The 19,014-nt window shown below is 36.4% G+C and overlaps 1 protein-coding gene across 5 annotated transcripts; it reads left to right on the top strand.

Moving 5' to 3' along the window:
- Positions 1–10,893: 10,893 nt before the first annotated feature.
- On the top strand, positions 10,894–16,978 carry LOC143436426 (olfactory receptor 10P1-like). Of its 5 annotated transcripts, none has more exons than XM_076920790.1 (4): positions 10,918–10,985; positions 12,069–12,200; positions 13,028–13,152; positions 15,145–16,978. In XM_076920790.1, exons 3-4 carry the CDS (start codon positions 13,062–13,064, stop codon positions 16,101–16,103), a joined length of 1,050 nt encoding a protein of 349 aa, XP_076776905.1. In that variant the 5' UTR covers positions 10,918–10,985; positions 12,069–12,200; positions 13,028–13,061; the 3' UTR covers positions 16,104–16,978. The 5 variants fall into 5 exon arrangements, with proteins under 5 accessions (XP_076776902.1, XP_076776905.1, XP_076776903.1 ...); XM_076920788.1 differs by having other exon boundaries at positions 12,984–13,152; XM_076920789.1 differs by lacking the exon at positions 10,918–10,985 and adding an exon at positions 10,998–11,364 and having other exon boundaries at positions 12,984–13,152.
- Positions 16,979–19,014: the final 2,036 nt, after the last annotated feature.

The raw sequence follows: 19,014 nt of genomic DNA, 5'->3' as shown, positions 1-19,014 counted from the left end.
AGATAACTTTCAAAGTGGGAATAAAATATGGTTTAATTTATAAAATACAGGTTGATTATTTTCAGCCCTAACAACTTTGACTACAAGCTCATAAGTCAAATTGATAATGTTTGCCACTTTTTCTGTCTAATAACATGCATTTTTTACACTCTTTCTAATTATTTATTCTAATTATAATTATTAATAATTATTATATAATAATTATTATTATTTTGAGATTAAGACACATTTGTACCATTTCCCTCTTCTTGTTGAACATATCGACTAAAATTGAGTACCCAGAATAAAAATACTATCCATATAGTTGAAATGCTTTTTGTAACTGCCATTCGTTTTATCTTGAGATGTATCTGAATCCAGAGATAAGTAAGCCAAACCAACTACAGTTTAAATTACAGAATTTATTGTTCTGGACTTACAAGTGGCTGAGAGTGATGAATTGTGAGACTCTCCTTTTTGCTGGTTAGATACCTTCTGAATATAAATGGGGACATGACCTTTATTATATAGACATTGTCAAATATTCACAAAATAACTCCTATGTGTTTCATCTTGAAATTTTCTTTTTTTTTTTTTAGAAATCTAATTTCTACAATCTGAATTCAATTATTTCTGATCAGCATACATACAGGGAACACAACAACTTGCTATAATGCTTGCATGTATGTCACATTTTTGTTGTTATTATTTAATTTTCTCATTATAGGAATGACATATCTTTTTCTACTGGCTGCAATGACCTATGATAATTATGTGGTTATCTGCAAACCTCTGTGCTACAAAGCTATTATAATAATAAAGTGTACAATCATCTTACAATTGCCTCCTAGATGGATGCTTTTCTCATAGACTTTCCTGCCTCCTGGTGGAACTCTGTTACTGTAACATCATCCACCACTTCACCCATGACTCTTTTCACATGTTGCAGATCCATTGCACACACATACAAAGACTGAGAGCAGATGACATTTTTCTTAGCAGCTTTTACTCTTATAATAAGGTTGGCCTTGTTGATTCTCCCAAACACTCATCTTTACAACAATTCTGAAGATGCCTCTGAACAGCAAAGAAAAAAGTCTTTTTCCACTTGTTCCTCCCACAATTGTGTTTTTCTGTCATATTGAAGTTTCATTTTTATATATGTAAAAATATCTGTTATATAATGAATAGCTTTGTTACTCCCATGCCAAGTCTCTTCCTTTACTTCTTAAGGAACCAGTAGGTCAAACAGACACTTAACAGCTTCTCCAAAATAGTGGTCATCCCACACACACTAATCATTCTAAAATATGTGGTTGAAATCAAAGATATGTAATAATAGATAGAAATCCATTCTAGATAGTGGGTATTTACACACATGAGTAAAGAACACCAAGATCCATAAACTTGTAGAGTTTGTTTTTAGGAACAAGATACCCACATTAAACAGCCTTACTAGAAAAAGAAATAACCTAATATGTTGGTAAGTGGTAAATGTTATATAAGAAGAATGTGGATGGAGTGATGAGAGCAATTCAAATTGAGTATTCTGTTGTAACATTTCACATGCACTTTAAAGCTCCGTTATTTTTGAACATTCTAATACATGTTATACCCTTTTTAATTTTTTAATAACTGCAATTTCATTTTATGTTCATCACTTTCACAAATGTCAAGCACTTTGAGATTGTCAATCTTTGTATAAAATAAATAGCACTTGCTTTAAAAGATATACACAAAATAAATCCAGTCTTCATAAATATTAAATTCAGTGGGTGGATTAACTATGCCAGAAGCTTCTCCTGAGTGGCAGGCTTGTAATTCAGAGGAAATTCATTTTGTCACCTTTCATATGTAGGTGTGCTACTACAGGTGACACCATGAATAAGGATGCTCTGAAGACCTGAGATAATTACATGGACAATAATCCCTGGGACCCTTCCACAATCACTGGGTGGGAGACATGTGTGGAGAGATGAAAGTCAGACACTAACACACTAAGAGTTTAAAGCAGCAGAAGCTCAAACTGAGGAGTGAGGTAGCCCGTGGTCCTGACCTGTGGACCCTATGTGAATATGGCAAAGACTGGCAGCCCTGAGACTGTGGTCAGATGACTCTAGAACTCTGTCTCCAGAGTTATGTTCTGCCATGTGTAGTTGACTCCTGGCACTGAAATCTGTGAGCCCATACCCAGCATGATATTTCCTTTCTGTAGCCTCCTCCCTAGTGCAAGGTGGTTCAGCAGGGGAAGCTCTGGGTTGGATTTATTCACCTGCTCCAGGGAGGATCTCAGCTCTCTGTCTCCCTCACTCTCCAGTGCTTTGAGAAACTCCGTGGGATGAATGTTAGCCATTCCACAGTGCAGTCGGACAGCCTCTATAAGTAAGAATCTGCTTAGCCCAGAGACCACACAGATCAGCGTGACTGGCACACACATAAAGGTCACTTTTAAAGTGAATGCAGCTAAAACCGACCACTGTATCTTGACAGGTTTAGGCTCTAAACCAGCCTGAAGGTGAATACAGGGAAAAGAGTAATAAAAGAGCCAAGTTTCAATGCCCTACTCTGTTGATCTGGGGGTGGGGATTGCTTGAGTTTTAATTTTTTTTGTCTTACTGTTTTATTTATTTTAGTATGAGTGTCACTTTATTTTTCCAGTGATTTTAGGATTTAAAAAATTTGTTTTCTTATCTTTTTCTAAGTTTATTTACAAAGACTCATATCCTACAAGAAGATTTTTTTTCTCTCTTTATATTCTTCTTTTTCCATTCCTTCTTATTATATTCATAAATTCCTATTTTAATTTCATTCATTTATTGAAATTACTTTTACTTCAAGTTGCTTTTATGTAATAGCTGATCTGATTCTACATTGTTCTTGCCTCTTACCATAAATCTGCAGATGAGAAAGTTTGTGACTTTAATATTAATTATATTTCTATATATGGTTTGATATAAATATTGCTTTTACTCTCTGAGAAGCCTGAATATTACTTCAAAAAAAGACCAATTCTTCCCCAAAATAAAACTAAATTAGAAACCTATTCCAGTAGTTGCATAAATCACAAAACAGACATGTAAGAGACACGAAAATGCAAAAGAAACAAAGATAAAGAGACCATGGATTTGAAAGGAAAGAAGAAAGTATAAGGGAAGTATTGGAGAGAAGAAGGGGAAGAGAGAAATATATAATTATACTATAATCTCAAAAACATAAAATAACAAATTTTAAAAATAGAACTAGAGAGAACCTAAGATGAGCCATTTCTCACAACCTAACATCAGATGTGCCATCATGTTCTATGATTTTTATCAGTTAGTCATTAATTCTAACCTACTTTCAAAAGGATACTCTACTAAGTTTTCCCTTTTTGTTTAGCCTAAAAAACCAGACTATGGGATTATACTACTCACATTGGGTGTGGCTAGTCCTTCCTCAGTCAAATATCTATGGAAATATACTCGAATATATATAAAATCTTCTGACTATTTACAAATACAGGCTTATTGACAATAAAGATTTGCTTTCTCTACACCCGACCAAACTATGAACTAATATTTTTGTTCCTGTATCAATGGGGCTCAAGCCATTCTATGCCAGACAAAGCTGACTCTGAGTTAAGCCATCAAAGTTCTTCACAAAAGATGGCATTCTCTTCTCCACTGCTTCTCAGACAATATCTTTTTTTCTTTTCACTTCTTTTCTTTGTTGTTATTGTTGCTGTTTTTTGTTTGTTTGTCTTGTTGGTTTTTTCTTAATTGAAAATTTTGTTTTCATACAGTATGTTCTGATTACAGTTTCTCCTCCCCCAACTCCTCCCAGATTGTCCCCATTTCCCAGCCCACTCCAATCCATATTCTTTCTTTCTGTATCTCATGACCCTCCCCTCAGAGATCAAGAAACCATGTGGAAAGAGGGGAGAAAATGGTAGAAGATAGAGAGGATGGAAGACACCAGAATATATCCTGTTAAATCAAATAAGCAGTGTTCACATGGCCTCACAGAGACTGAAGTTGCAAACCTATGGTCTGCATGAGTATTCACCAGGATCCCTCCATATTAGTTTGGGGTTGGTGGAACTCATAACAGTGGGAAGTAATGTATCTCTGATATATCTGGCTCTTTTGCCTGCTTTTGAGACTCTTTTTCTCCTATTGGGATGCTTTTCTCGGCTTTGATACAAGGGCTTTTGCCTGGTCGTATTGTATCATTTTTTGTTCTGTTTGGTTGGCATCTCTTAGGCAACTGCTCATTTCTGAAGAAGAAACGAAGGGGGAGTGGATCTAGGAGAAGAAGGGAAGTGGAGAGGATCTGGGAAGAGTAGAAGGAGAGAAAACTGGTCAGGATATATTGTCTGATATAATATGTATTTTTAATAAAAAATTAACAAGCATCTAATAATAAAATATTTTTAAAAGCAGAATAGGATAAAGCAAACATAAATGGGAAAGAAAAAAGAAAGAAGGAAAGGAAGAAAGAAAGAAGCCAAAGAAAATTGTTCAGAAAAAAAAATTATGAGGAAAAAACTCAAAATATAACATTGAGTTTGTTTTGTGTTGTCCACCCACTGCTGGGCATGGGACTTGCCCTTATATGTTATTTTTATACCTAGCAAGATCCCATTGGAGAAAACTAATTTTTTTCCTTTGCCGACAGTTATCAACTAGAGATTATTTCTGGGTTACTGTTAGGGCTTATTTCTGTGTCTCACCTCACCTCTGGGATCCCACCTGGATCTGTGCATAGTGCCAAGTCTTTGTAAGTTCATATGTGCACCAGTACTGTTGTATCTTGAAAGACTTGTTTTCCATGTCTTCTATTCCCATTTGCTCTTAAAATATTTATGCCTCCTCTCATACAGAGTTTTCTAAACCTGAGGACAGGGATTGGATAGGACACCTCATTAAGGTTGAGTATTCCAAAATCTTTCACTCTGTACATTGTCCTGTTCTAGGTCCCTGTATTTGTTCCCACATAAGGTAGAAGGAACAGACTCTGATGATAACTGAGCAAGACACTGATCTGAGTATAGCAGATGTCATTAGGAATCATGTTTATTGATATGTTCCTTTAACAGAAGAGCGGTATTTGTTTTTTCCCTAATTCTATTTAGTATCAGGTTCTTGACCACCTGGGTAGTGTTCCATCTCAAGGAGTAGGCCTTAATTACAACCAGATTGTGAGTTTTCAGTCAGGTCACTGGTAGAATGCAGAATACATAGCAGTACTATAAACACCAATCAGTAGGTGTGAAGATTCTAGGTAGCACCACATAGTATTATGGACACAATCGGACAATAGTCAGTATTTAATCTGTTATATTGGCTTAAGAGGTTTCTTCTTCCATTATACAAGCTTAAAGTCAAAGGAGGGAAGAACAATATTACTATGGCACTATGCTCATTGAGAATAAAGGCTACTTACTGAAAGAATTCTTTTGTAATTTTTGTACTTTTTAAAGATTTATATTGTGTATACCTCTTCTGTCAAACAAATACATTATACTTCTGAGACTGGTTGTGCAGATTATTTTCCTTGAAGTTGGGTTTTGCTGTGTAGCCTAAACAGGTCTTCAACTCAATGTGTAGCCCAGGTTGAATTCAAATGTGTGACCCAACTACCTCAGCTATCATTGTCAGCTATATAGTTGTGTTAATCATATTACACTTAGGTCATGAAAGTGAGCTCAGATTGCATGCCATCTACTGACTCATAGTCAGGCATTAATTGTCTGCCAAGTAGCAAACAGAAATCTGCTTCTTAAAAATACACTAGCTATCTTTTAAGGTACATATTTATTATGAATACTTTTCCCTTCTGCAATTCTCTTGTGGTCAGGAACTTTCCACAGGCTCAAAATACCAATTCACCCACAGCCACTCTACAGCTTTCAGATCCCTGTACAAGTATAAAATCAAGTAGTAGAGATTTCTCCATTGATCCCTGGACAAACCAAAACCCAAATCTGCTATGGGACCATGGAAAAGCCTGTTTTATGTATTTAGAACTAAATATAAAAAACTAAACATCCAAAATCCCAACTATTTCTTTCTTCAATCTGTTCAGAGCAGTAATGAACAGCAGCTCAAGACACTATCATTGAATTTCATATTTCTATAACACTGTGCTAAGAAGGCACTAATAACATATAAATGACATTAAAGGCTATCATTTTTTGTGACTTCCAATGATATCTGGCTCTCAACATTTTTTTTATTATTATCAAATCATAATTTTTACTTTTTAACACAGGGGTTATAAACATGAAAATGCAGGATGTGGGGAAGGGGATGACACAGGAGCATAGGTGTTCAGGGGGAGTACAGATATCTTTCAGAACAGGGTATCAGCTGGGTGAAGGTTCAGGGGTCAGATCACTATGACTCTGCCTATGATTCACCTGTCCTTATCTAATTTGGCACTATCTGCTAAGGCTGCCTATTTACAAGGTCTATGACTACTCAGGCTGGTAGATTTCCACAAAAGCTGTCTGTTTACAATAGTTTATAGACATCTGTTTCAGTGTTTTTCCATAGAAACCCAAGACTTTGTGTTAGCAGGCATTTATGTCAGGCCTATTGCTGATTTTAGGCTTATGGCTGATTTTAGGCCTTCAGTGTATAAGCAGGGCTGCCCCTGACATCTCCTCCATTCTCTAAGTATAGAAGGGCTGTGGCGATTCTAATCTTGCCAAGGCGGGGATAGAGGCCTGACCTCCAGTAATTAAAGGGGACCTTGTAATGGCTCCAGTCCTCCTGTCGTTGTCCAGTAGACTCTCAACATTTTTAAACGCAGTGTCTTCTAATGATAGATCCTAAATTCCCACCTTGCCAACATATCTAATGCTGAACATTATATCTGTATATCAGCCAAAATTTGGTTGCAAATAAAAAAGTTCTCCCATAACTAATTTATTTAATTATAACATAATATGTTATAAGCATAAATATATTCAATTCATAAAATTAAGTGCTTATAGCACAAAATTAGAGGAAAGACTAGAAGGATGAATTCTCACCTAAGCCTCTAGTCTCACCAGCACTACAAAAAAGGCTTGACAACTAACATTCTACCACTGCCAATGTTAAGAAAATAGAGCAACTATACATCAGAAAGATGATTAATACACAGAATATATAAAGAACTCAAAAGAAGAAAAAATAACTCAGAAATATCTCAAAAGTGCCCATTGTCCATAGCAATTGGGGGGGAGGGGGACAGAGATTTCATCTCACTCCAGTCAGAATGGCACAGATCAACAAAACAACCAACAACAAATTCTGGTGTGAAACCCTTACTTACTATTGGTGGGATTGCAAACTACCACATCCATCTAAAAATCAGTGTGAAGAACTCTGAGTATACTAAAAGTAAATCTCCCCCAGGACCAAGCTATATCACTCGTTAGTATATGTCAAATGTCTCACACCTAAAAATGCATCTGTTACATTACGTATCTATACTTCTGGACACATGCAAAAAAGTACTCAGCATCATACTCTTCAGATACTTGCTCAGCCATGTTCATTGCTGCTCTATACCCAATAGCTAGAAAACCCTAAATTACCTTTGACTGATGAAACATGATGAAATTGTGGCACACATACACTATGGAGTGCTATTCAGCTGTAAATAAATATGAAACCATGAACACTGGAAGTAATTGGTAGAATCTAAAAGATTGTATTGAGTGAGGTAAATCAGAACCAGAATGATAAATGTTGCATCTTCTCTTTCATTGGAGGCTCCTATCTCCAGATCTTCATATCTGGGAACAACTGTAGAAAACAGTAGGATCCTTTGCCAGGGTAGAGATTGTTGGGAAGCAACATAGAGGAAAATAGCAAAGTTAAAAGCATAACCAGGGAAGTTGAAAAAAGGTGGTTTCTCTTCCTAGGGAAGAATGAGGAACATAAATACACAAGAATGAGGCACGATGGTGAAATAACAGTAAGGACATCATGAAAGCTCATAAGAATTATCTACTATTAATTATCTACTGAAAATCAAACATTCATAATTCAGTGTATAAATATACTTGTATAATTTAAAGTATTTTTCTCATCTAGGTTGATGATACTCTCTTCAAGAGTCGAAGATCACCTAAGAAAAACTGCAACACCAGGTTTAAAAAGCCATCTTTTGAGTTTTTACTCAAAGTTGTTCAAAAGGTGCCAAAAAAATTGCAGTCTCCTGCTCTTGCTCTTGGTTGTCCTCCAGTGGTAGAAGTTTACATACCTTTCAGAAAGATACCATGCACTTCAGAGAGAGGACCCAAAGATCCCTCAGTTATAACTGACCTGAATACCTCCTCCCTAAGGATTAGTGTTTAGGGTGCCAGAAGGTAGCATGTAAGATTCCAAAGGCAGGAGGCAATCATTAGGTTTACCTAGCTATGATGCCTATAAACCATAACTACCATCATGGCACAAAAAGCCTAAGGGTACAATACTGGTGCCTTGGTGATAACTAAGTGCCTTCTCATTAGACTTAAGACTGCTCAACAAGAGGAAACCAATAGCCAACTATTCAAAGCTAGTATTATGATGGGTCTTTGAGGAGTACCTACAAACATGATTTACTAAACCAGTATAACCTGTAAGCACTTATCCTTAAACCCACAGATAAGAGCAGTCCTCACACCTTATTAAGGAAACTTTTTTTTTTTTTTGCAACAGATGGATACCATTATAGAGAACTACAATGAATCATAATGCATAGTTGTGGATCCCTGCACCAATGGATACATCTACAAAACACTCCTATTTTAAGGCTCAGGGAACACATGGAAGAGGGGGTCAAAAGATTTTAAGAGCCAGAGGATTAGGGAGTTTGCTGTGAAACTATGACTCCTAGTAATGTCAGAATCTATACCCATGAAGTCTCACTAAATGTCTGAACAAAGACAATAGTCATGTCAGAGGGATGTGGAAAGATCATGAGGTTTCAAACACACATACACACATACACACACACACACACACGACAGGCAAATAAATGCTGAGAATGAAAGAAATAGTCTTCCCTAAGGAAGAGCATACCAATTTATTATCCAATGGTTATCCCTGAAAACATACATATAAGTAATATACAGACTGAGGAGGTTATAGTTAGGAATACATTTGTTTATAATTTTTAAATGGCCTTGACTTAAAAGAGTACAAGAAGGGTATAGGAGGAGTTCTGGAGGGATTAAAGGGTAAGGGGAAATGATCTAAACCTATTAAAATATCAAAACAGAAAAGAAAAAATTAATAAAGAGTAGGAGACACTGTTCCTATTATCATCTCCAAATCCATGTCACTGATGTCTTTACACATGCCTAGAAAATCGTATGTGTAGAAAATCCTAACTTGTGTTTTCACCCCATATGCTGTCAGCTCTGTCACCAGAAAAATCAGAGCTAAACTTTGGAGGGAAATAACACAAGCAAGAGAATCTTCTGCCTCACTTCTGCCTCCCATCACTCCTGCAAGAGTTTCAATATGGCAGAGGCATAACATATGGAGAACCTGAGATATGACCCAGCTTGGAAAACGTACATTTTAGCTTTCTAAATTCTAGAAGATATAAAAGCAGGTGTCAGTATGAGTTGGAATAGAATTAAATGAGAAATCTGCAATTTATGTGAAAACAAGCGATGTACTAGTCTTTCAACCCTAAAGTAATCACTATAAATAAAGAAAAACCTGTTTCTTGTAGTAGAAAAGAGCTGCACTAAACACCCAAATAAAAAGTAAGTATGATCATTAATTGGAGATGTGTGAAAATAACATTATGAAATAAGGTAGTCATGGTGTGTTCAAGGTCTTTTCATTTATTTGGGGGGGGGTTGTTGGTTATTTTATTTACTTACATTTCAAATGTTGTCCTCCTTCCTGGTCTCCCCTCTGCAAGCCCCCTATTCTATCCCCCTTACCCTTTACCTCTAAGAGGGTGCTCTTCCCACCCCCACTACCAACTCACCCCTCTAGCATCCCCCTAAGCTGAGGAATCAAGATCTGTTTAAATAAGCAGAATTTCAACTAAGACTTCAGTAATTAAAATTCATGTATGCATGCAATAACATCTAGTTAAAAGGACATATCAATTTGAAGAAGAAGAGGAGGAGGAGTATAGAGGAAACCTTGGAGGTAGGAAAGGAAATGGATACGTATAACTAAATTATAATTTCAAAAATAATAAAAAATATTTTAAAAATTGAAAAGAAAGGTCATGTAAAAATGGAGCTCCAACTCAATTCATTATAAGACATTTGGGGCAGAACTAAAATTGCTAAGTAGTTCAATACCAGGAAAGACATTAATTAAAAGTATTAGTCATATTTTGTCTAAACAATTGGGTGTAAATTGTACATCTACTTGGTGGAAAGCATGGGAGGGAAATAAGAATTATTAGAAACAGAGTAACTTTGGGATACATCTAAACCATCTAAGGTAAGATACTCAGTTGTATATATAATGAGAATCCAGGACCAGGACTTAAGTGTGGAAACATTGAAGAAAGTACTTCAGAAAAATCAGGCAACAAGTGTTACCCATATTAAGTAAAATGAAGATTTAAAAGTCACAGGTAGGCAGTGAAGGGCTGGTCGGTGATTTCAAAAAGAGATTTTATAAACATAAATGAATATACCAGTGGAGAGTCCATATATGAGGCAGGAAGGCCCTAAAATTTTATGTCATTTATGACCAAGTAAACACAAAAAAGAAAGCCATGACATCAGGAGAAGGAGCAGGAGAGAAGAGAGCAGGGGCAGCAATTAGAAAACATTTTAAGAAAAAGATGGATAGCTGACATTGGAGACACAGACACAATTATCTCATCCATGAAACTACCATAGCTCAGGGCCTCCGAGGTCCTCTGGGAATGAAAGCACTATACCAACCTCAAAATAGTTGAGGTCACTATAGAAATAAATACTTTGAAGAGGAGGAAGGAAAGGGTAGCCTCCCCTGTGCCCAGAAATCTTGCCCTAACTGGGGGACCATTTCTACATATCCTGGGTAAGGGCCCAACGCAATGCAGTATATACTTTGGACTTTTGTCTGATAAAGCTAGACACCATCAGAAACAGAAAGAGAAGGCAAAGGGAAAATTAGGACCTACTTGAGTCTTAGAACCCTGTGTTTGTAGACCAATAACTGTTCCTGAGCATAGGAGAAAAGAATCTTAGAGGGGTTTTCTGAGCCTTAACTATTTTCTTCACAGATGTGTGATTCAGAGGTCACCATACTTGCTTGGGCAGGGAGAATATCTTGAAAGGATATATAGAAAAGTGGGGAATTTCTTCCAGATAAAATTGCACATAGGAGAGAAAGGCATATATATATATATGCACACACACACACATACATACAGGGATGCAAACCTTTGAGGTATAAGGTAAGCAAATATACTATAGTTGGAAAGATACATCTAAACCTTGTGATGTGTTATAATTATATTCTGTGTATATTTGTGCTGTGTAGGGTGAAACAATGAAGTGTAGATGGGTTTGAAAATTTCTATGTGGCCTGTCAGGTGGTAATCATAGCTTCTATATTTCTATGACTAACATATTTCAGGGATCTCCTAATGGTCTCTATCTCAGGATATACAGATAGATTCTTATTCTACTTTGCTGTCCTACATCTGCCCTGATGTGTGTGTGCGCGTGCGTGCACACACACACACACACACACACACACACACACACACACAGTGCATGCACATGAATGCATACAAACAAGCTCACTTTACAGGTATAGTCACTATTGATATTTTAGGCAAAAAGTAAAATCAAAACCTGATAGACCAAAGAAGAAATGTCTTGCAGTGCTCCTAGCCCTTGTTGATCCATAAATGCTGTGTCCCTCTTATATCCACATTCCCAACTATTCTGCAGAACATCCTTTTCTTTGTACTCAAGATGCCCAACCTCACCTTCTAAGACCCTCAGTGTCTACATTCAGATGTAACAGGTCTACCAGATATCCACCCAGTCAGAAACACTGAGTTTTCACTAGCTGATCAAATTATCTGGCTGGTTGTGTTGATGAGAGGTTTTTGGTTTTGGTTTTTATGTTTGTTTGTTTGTTTGTTTTGAGGTACTGTGGAAATTTAAAGTGAAGAATTGTTGGTGGGTACAGTATTTTAGTTTTAAAAGATGAAAAATTTTAGAGATTTATTATAGAGAAATTCAACTCTACTCAACAATCCTGAAATATGAACATTGCATGGTAAGTTTTATGTGTTTACCAAAATCATAAGTAAAACTTTAAAACTCAGATAGGAAACTAATGATTTCATATAATGCATAGTAAGATCTTCTCTTCAAAACCAAAATAAACAAGTTAAAAAAGTAATCCTCACCTCTGTCTGTGGTTCAGAGTGTAGTAATTCTTTATCACATCTGGTTTTCTGTGGGAAATTTTGAAAAGTGGCCTCAATGCCAGAATCTATGTGGAGACTGCCTTACCATGTCAGAGAAAAGGTAGTTAAAACAAGCTTAAGAGACAATAAACACTCAAGTTTAAGAATTAAGCATTAAGAATGAGGCAGAGATGTAGAGAAGGGAAAGCTGAGGATTTGGAAAAAACCCTGGTATCCACCACCTTTTAGATGACATATTGAGGTAAAATATAGTTATAGGATTGAGAGTGAAGAAATAATTCAGTGTGACAAAATTGACAAAGGAGAAGAAAGACAGGTTTCCTCAGATTTCCTCAGGAACTTTGGGATTGCTTCCAGCAAATCTTTAGAAGTTTTTAAAAATATATAATACAGAAATAAAAAATCTATATTCAACCAATATATCAAGTTCTGGAAATTTACCCTACAAAAATATGTAAACAGAAATAAATAGAGATACATACAAAGATATTGTTTGTATCACATATATTATGCACAAAAGAGAACAGTTTGAATTGAAAAAGTATGCAAAGAGTTTGTTAAATGTTTTTTAGAGAAAACCAATACAGTACTATAAGAACAATGTCTTTATTCTTATTTTGTTTTTTAAGGGCCATTTAAATCACTGTGTAATTTTGTGATAAAATGTCTACAGAAAATATTGTCAGTGATTGGAAGAAGACAAGATAATGTGGATACTACAGTTACAAGCATGTATCAGGTGTTCTGTGGAACAAGGGCTTGAGAAAAAATTATATGGAGGAAAGAAATCCAGCAAAGGTGATCAAAATTCTTTATTACAAATATTTTAAAATATTTTATTTGAAAAAATAACATGAATATTCTGAAAAGGGGGGTTTATTACATATTATCCATGTGAATTTGGGTACTGGAAGGGTTTGTGATAACTGAGACTGGATACCCCTGTTTAAATGTACTCATTCGTTTTTCCAAAGTACATGGCTTAAATATACAATCCTGTTTCTGCCACCCACTATGTGAGCCTATATGTGTAGTTTAAACCTTGGAGGCTTTTGTTCCTTTTCTACTTGACAATTAGATTAGTGTCCATGTTTTTAATAAACAAATAATAAACCATAAAATTCCTAGCATGTATAAATCTCAAATTGTAGGTTTTAAGCAAAATGTATAGTAAAAGAACAAAGGGTGCTGCAAAGGTTAGATACATGAGTGATGGCAGAAACTATAGCCTCTTGCCTGAGTAAGAAAGTAAGTAAGCAAATAGTTGGACTAAACTCATGTAGGTGATGACCATAGGAAATGAATGACTGGTAAATCTTAGGACCTAGGCTTCTGGAAACTGGGGCACAATGTTTCATCTTTTCCTAACTAGTTACCTAACTTTAAATAAGTCACTTAATCTTTCTGTTCATGTGTTCTCTTCTATATAACTGGGATTCTTTAATTCATCTTGCATATGTCTGGGGTAGATATGATATGTTTCAAGTACTTCCTTAGTTGAATTAACCTCTGTGATATTTGATAACTTAGTGGCTATGAAGTTAGAAAATACAGACTCTAAAGTTAGAAAGACTTGAACTTGAGCCCAATCTTTCTCAGTAGGTAAATTGCTTGAGGGACATTACTAAAGCTGTCTAGAATTCCATTCCCTCATTTTCAAAACAGTAAGAAAAAGGGGGGCTCTGTGTTGTATCATGATTTGATAAATACTAAGCCCTAAGCAGAATACACTGCAGCAACGAGGCACTCAGGAAATGTTAGCAACCTCTCCCCACCTTTTCCTTTAGGGTCTCGCATTAGAAGCAACACTAAAAAATCCTGGGTCTGTGGCCATCTGGGTCTATCTCATGAAAGTATGGATAAAAATGAAAGCTTTGCTTCAAAAAGTATGTTCTTCAAATAGTTGAGGACTGTCGAGTAAAAGGGAGGTTAGGAGTTCAATAAGCTACTAAATGTTGTCCACACAAACTGTAATTGAGATTTTTCCTATAGGCTGAGGAGGCTAGTGCTCAGAGGTACTGCTTTATCCCATAGTGAGTCCCCTGTCATCATTCCTATGACACTCCTATGTTCAAATACACCAAACAACACCTTTCTAAATTGTTTCACATAAAATGTTAGTGTCATTCATACAAATATTTACCCCTTCATGTTTCCTTTAATCCTGAAATGCCATGGATAAATATTTCTCAGTATAGGGAATACACATGCAGCCATAGAACTTGAACTGAAGCTTGGAGGGTGATTGAAATTTCAAAAAAAATATTCATAGAGTATTCTAGGGCAGTGTACCTTGTATAGCTGATCACAGAGAACCAGACAAAAAGGCAAAAAAGAAATCATGGCAGGTAACAGAATCCTAATTATGATTTGTCTATACTGTTATATAACAAATATTCACATTATTATGGGGCATCCTAATTCTAGGCACATTGTGGTTATCATTAGACACTACCTTGGGCCTCACCCTGGTGTGATCATTTGAGTTTCAGTTTCAGTGTGTTGAGTACAAAGGTCACAACTGCTCTATCTAAAGTTCTCTATATGGAAGGTGAGACAAAGAGAGTGAAAGTGGCAGATACATAGACTGTATAGTCAAACGGCCTGGGTCAAGTAAAAGCCATACTATCTCCTCATTATTAGTCCAGCTGAGTTCAATCTCTGGAAATTTTGACTCATTTGAAAATGACTCATTGATTTGAGACTCTTGTTTTGAGAAGAGGCTGTATGCAAAGTGTTTTACTGCATTACAGAAATATTGGTTATTTCAAAACTATTTCTCTTTCTTAGCTGTGCAAAGCTTGTGCCCTGGAGTAATGGCTGAAGAAAACCAAACTACAATACCTCAGTTTCTCCTACTGGGGTTCTCTGACCTCAAAGCCCTTCAGGGGCCACTGTTCTGGTTGGTACTTCTGGTCTACCTGATAACCTTGCTGGGCAACTCACTGATCATCTTTCTTACACAAACCAGTCCTGTGCTGCACTCCCCAATGTACTTCTTCCTGCGCCATCTCTCCATGGTAGAGCTTCTCTACACCACAGACATTGTGCCCAGAGTCCTGGCTGATTTGACCTCCTTACATCCTCAGGCCATCTCCTTTGGTAGCTGTGCAGCCCAGATGTACTTCTTCATTGTCCTGGGTATCTCAGAGTGCTGTCTGCTCACAGCCATGGCCTATGACCGTTACGCAGCCATCTGTCAGCCTCTTCATTACTCCACCCTAATGAACCACCGGGCCTGTGTAGCCATGGTGGGAACCTCATGGATCATGGGCATCATCACAGCTACCACTCACACTTCCCTCATCTTCACTTTGCCTTTCCCCAACTGCCCCATCATCCCACACTTCCTCTGTGACATTCTGCCAGTATTGAGGCTAGCAAGCACTGGGAAGCACAGGAGTGAAATTTCTGTAATGACAGCCACAGTGGTCTTTATCATGATCCCCTTCTCTCTGATAATTAGTTCTTATGCCCGCATCCTGGGAGCCATTCTGGCGATTGCTTCCAGCCAGAGCCGCCGCAAGGTCTTCTCCACCTGCTCCTCCCACTTGCTTGTGGTCTCCCTCTTCTTTGGAACAGCCAGTATCACATATATCAGACCCAGAGCAGGCTCTTCTGTCACCACAGACCGCATTCTTAGTCTCTTCTACACAGTGGTCACACCCATGCTCAACCCCATTATCTATACCCTCCGCAACAAGGAGGTGATAGGGGCCCTAAAACACATGAGAAGGCAGGTTCCCTAACCCTAAAGGGGAACTGAGGTGTTTCTACTTGTTTACTGTTCCTGCTCTGAGCATTCAGGTGTTCAAATTAAACTTCAACCTTACTGGATCCATAAAGAAACCTCAAGTAAGTAAGTCCTCCTGGTAGAAGATGCTGGAATTGGGACATGGATGACCTGTGTCTTACCTCTTATTCCATATCCCAGATTCACTATCAAAGTGGGGTTTACTAAGAAGCATCAGAATAGAAGAGATCCTTGACTTAGGAATGAAATATCCTCTATATTGTCTGGATCCTGGGCAAGGTGACTGCTTTTGGCCATATCAGTAGCCAGAGAACCATGTAAGTCATGAAACTGACCCTTAGAACCCAAAGAGGAATTTACTAGCTTTTGGTTACATTTATTTCCATTTATCTATTTTGTGATGCGTTTGCTCTGCTGAGCCCTTCAAGAAGAAGAGTGTCTGAGGATACTAGTCACATTATTCCCTCTCCCAAAATACCTCTGTGAAGGGAAGACAGGTTAGTGTATGGGGGACTAGGGTTTGAGAAACAACTTTCAAGAGACCCTTCCAACAGCCCTTCTGCCTCATAGACATTGCCCTCTGGAAGAATAACTTAACCAGAAGAATCCTCTGTATGCTCACCTGTCTCCTATTCTAAGTTTATTTCCAGAATCTCCTATCCCCACAAATCTTCTTCTGTGCCTTCTCAAAAGCAATTGTTTCAAAATTTAGCCATATACATCTTAGCCATCATGTCCACTTAGCAAGTTTTCATTCATCCTGTAATGCTCACCTCAATATTCCTCCTTCAAATTTGTTGCCTCGATGTATCTAATTACTCTTATCATCCCGCAACCATTATAAACATTTTTCAATAAATTAAAATTATATTTTGTGTTTCTTTCCTTACTACATATGGAAAATGCTGATATTTGAATGTCACTTAAGGGAAAACTTAAATAGCTTTTAAGATCCAGTACATTCTTTTGCTTTATAATTATAAGTAAAATAAAATACACAATAATAATAGAGAAATCTTTTAATGATTTTATGTAAAACTTCCCCCAAAAGCTTGCCCCTGTTTTGTATGATATTTTGTACTTCAAAATTGTAAAAAAATCACTTCTTTGGTATATTCTTAAGTGACTAGGTCAGCATATCTCAAAGAGATACCTGTACATGTGTTTATTGTTACACTATCCATAATAGATACAAATCAATTGAGGTATACATCAACAAGTGAATGGATAAATAAAATATGATACATACACACACACATAATGGAGTTTTACTTAGACATAAAGAATAAAATTGTGCTATTTGCAGGAAAACAGATATTACTGGGGATCACCATGTTAAGGAAAATAAGCAAATTTCAGATAAATACATACTTTCACATACAGAATATGACCTGTATAAGTAAGACATTAAAATAAAGATATAACCATTTGGAAGGAGAAAAGGTACCATCAGTTGGGAGAGACAACAGACAGTAATAGAAAAAGTAAATATGATTAAAGCACATTATACACATATTTAAAAATGTTATAATGAAACCAATTTTATATAAAAATGATAATTAAAAAATAAAACATGTTAAGAGAAAAAATTAGTATGTTTAAAATATAAGGACTACTTGCAAGGTCTTAAGAAGTTCCTTCTTACTTCCAAGAACATGAATATTGTGATTTATTACTGCCAATTATTACTCTTGCATTCTGCATGCCTCTCCTGATTTGCTTTTTGACCTACCAGGATTTTTGTTTCCTTCTGTCCATAAAGACAGTCCTCTTGTATATAATAAGTAATACAGTTCCCTGCGGACTCCATGCTATTTTAAAATAGTTCTTGCTTTTAATTTTAAATTTGATGGGAGTTATCTTGAGATATGCAAGAAACTGAATTTAAGGTGCATATTTGCTAGGTTTGGATATATGTATACATTCAGCATCATCACAATCAAGTTGATAATAATATTCATAAGCTTCAAAACTCACTACATGGCTCCCATTTTCCTTGTTTTATAATTTAGAAAGAATATTTAACATGAAATATACAAAATGTTAGCTTAACCAAATGATCCAACCATTAGCCAGAAATGTACAATTTCTCTAATTCCTCATATCTGGCAACTACCATTCTACCCTCTGCTCTTAGCTGGATGCAGTGACTCCTGCATTACTTGTCAGTCTGTCCCAGGATTGTTCTGTTTAGAAACGTCTTCAAGTTTGTGTGTTGCATACGTCAAGACTTCCTTATATCTTAAGGCTGAATAATATTCCGCTTTATGTATTTCATACATTGTCTTTTCAAATTGCTTCTTTTTTATATTACACTATGATTTTTTTCACTAATCTGCAAATAGACATTTAGGCTACTTCTATATCTGCCTAGTGTAAATGATGATGAAATATGCATGTATAAAAATACCTGTTGAAGGTCATTGTTTCAGTTCTTTTGCAAATATATCTAAAGTGATGTTTCTGGGTCATATGGTATTTCTGTTTTTATCTTCCCATTAACAGTGTATATGTTATTAGTAATTGTTTGCTTGTTGTCATTATTGTTGCTGAGACAAAGTCAAACTGTATCTTCAGGCTGGCTTGGAACTTATGCTCCTCCAGCATCAGCCGCCCCAAAATCTGAGGTAACACCTATGAGCATTGTACCACCACCACATCCATGCTTCTAATTTGTATTTTCCCAATGACTGATATTATAAACTGTCCCCAAAGAGAGGTGACTCTCTAAGTATATTCAAGTCCACTGCCTGTGTTATCAATCGAAATGTTTTATCCTATTACATTGTTATGGTTCCTTGAATATTCTGGAAAACACAGCTCACCTATTATGTATTTGAGTATTCTTTCATTTCATAAGTTGACTTTTTGTCAATTGTTTGATTTAACACAGAGAATCTTTTCAG

The sequence above is a fragment of the Arvicanthis niloticus genome, chromosome 22, assembly GCF_011762505.2.
Source record: "Arvicanthis niloticus isolate mArvNil1 chromosome 22, mArvNil1.pat.X, whole genome shotgun sequence".
Classification (NCBI taxonomy): domain Eukaryota; kingdom Metazoa; phylum Chordata; class Mammalia; order Rodentia; family Muridae; genus Arvicanthis; species Arvicanthis niloticus.
The sequence above is the reverse complement of the archived record's forward strand: the minus strand, read 5'-3'. Positions and strand labels throughout refer to the sequence as shown.

Excerpts from the sequence above, each read along its gene's own strand:
- LOC143436426 (XM_076920787.1), top strand. The coding sequence starts at position 13,062 with ATGTGGATACTACAGTTACAAGCATGTATCAGGTGTTCTGTGGAACAA. Across the intron at positions 13,153-15,144 it reads AGGAAAGAAATCCAGCAAAG|CTGTGCAAAGCTTGTGCCCT; the intron begins GTGATCAAAATT and ends TCTCTTTCTTAG.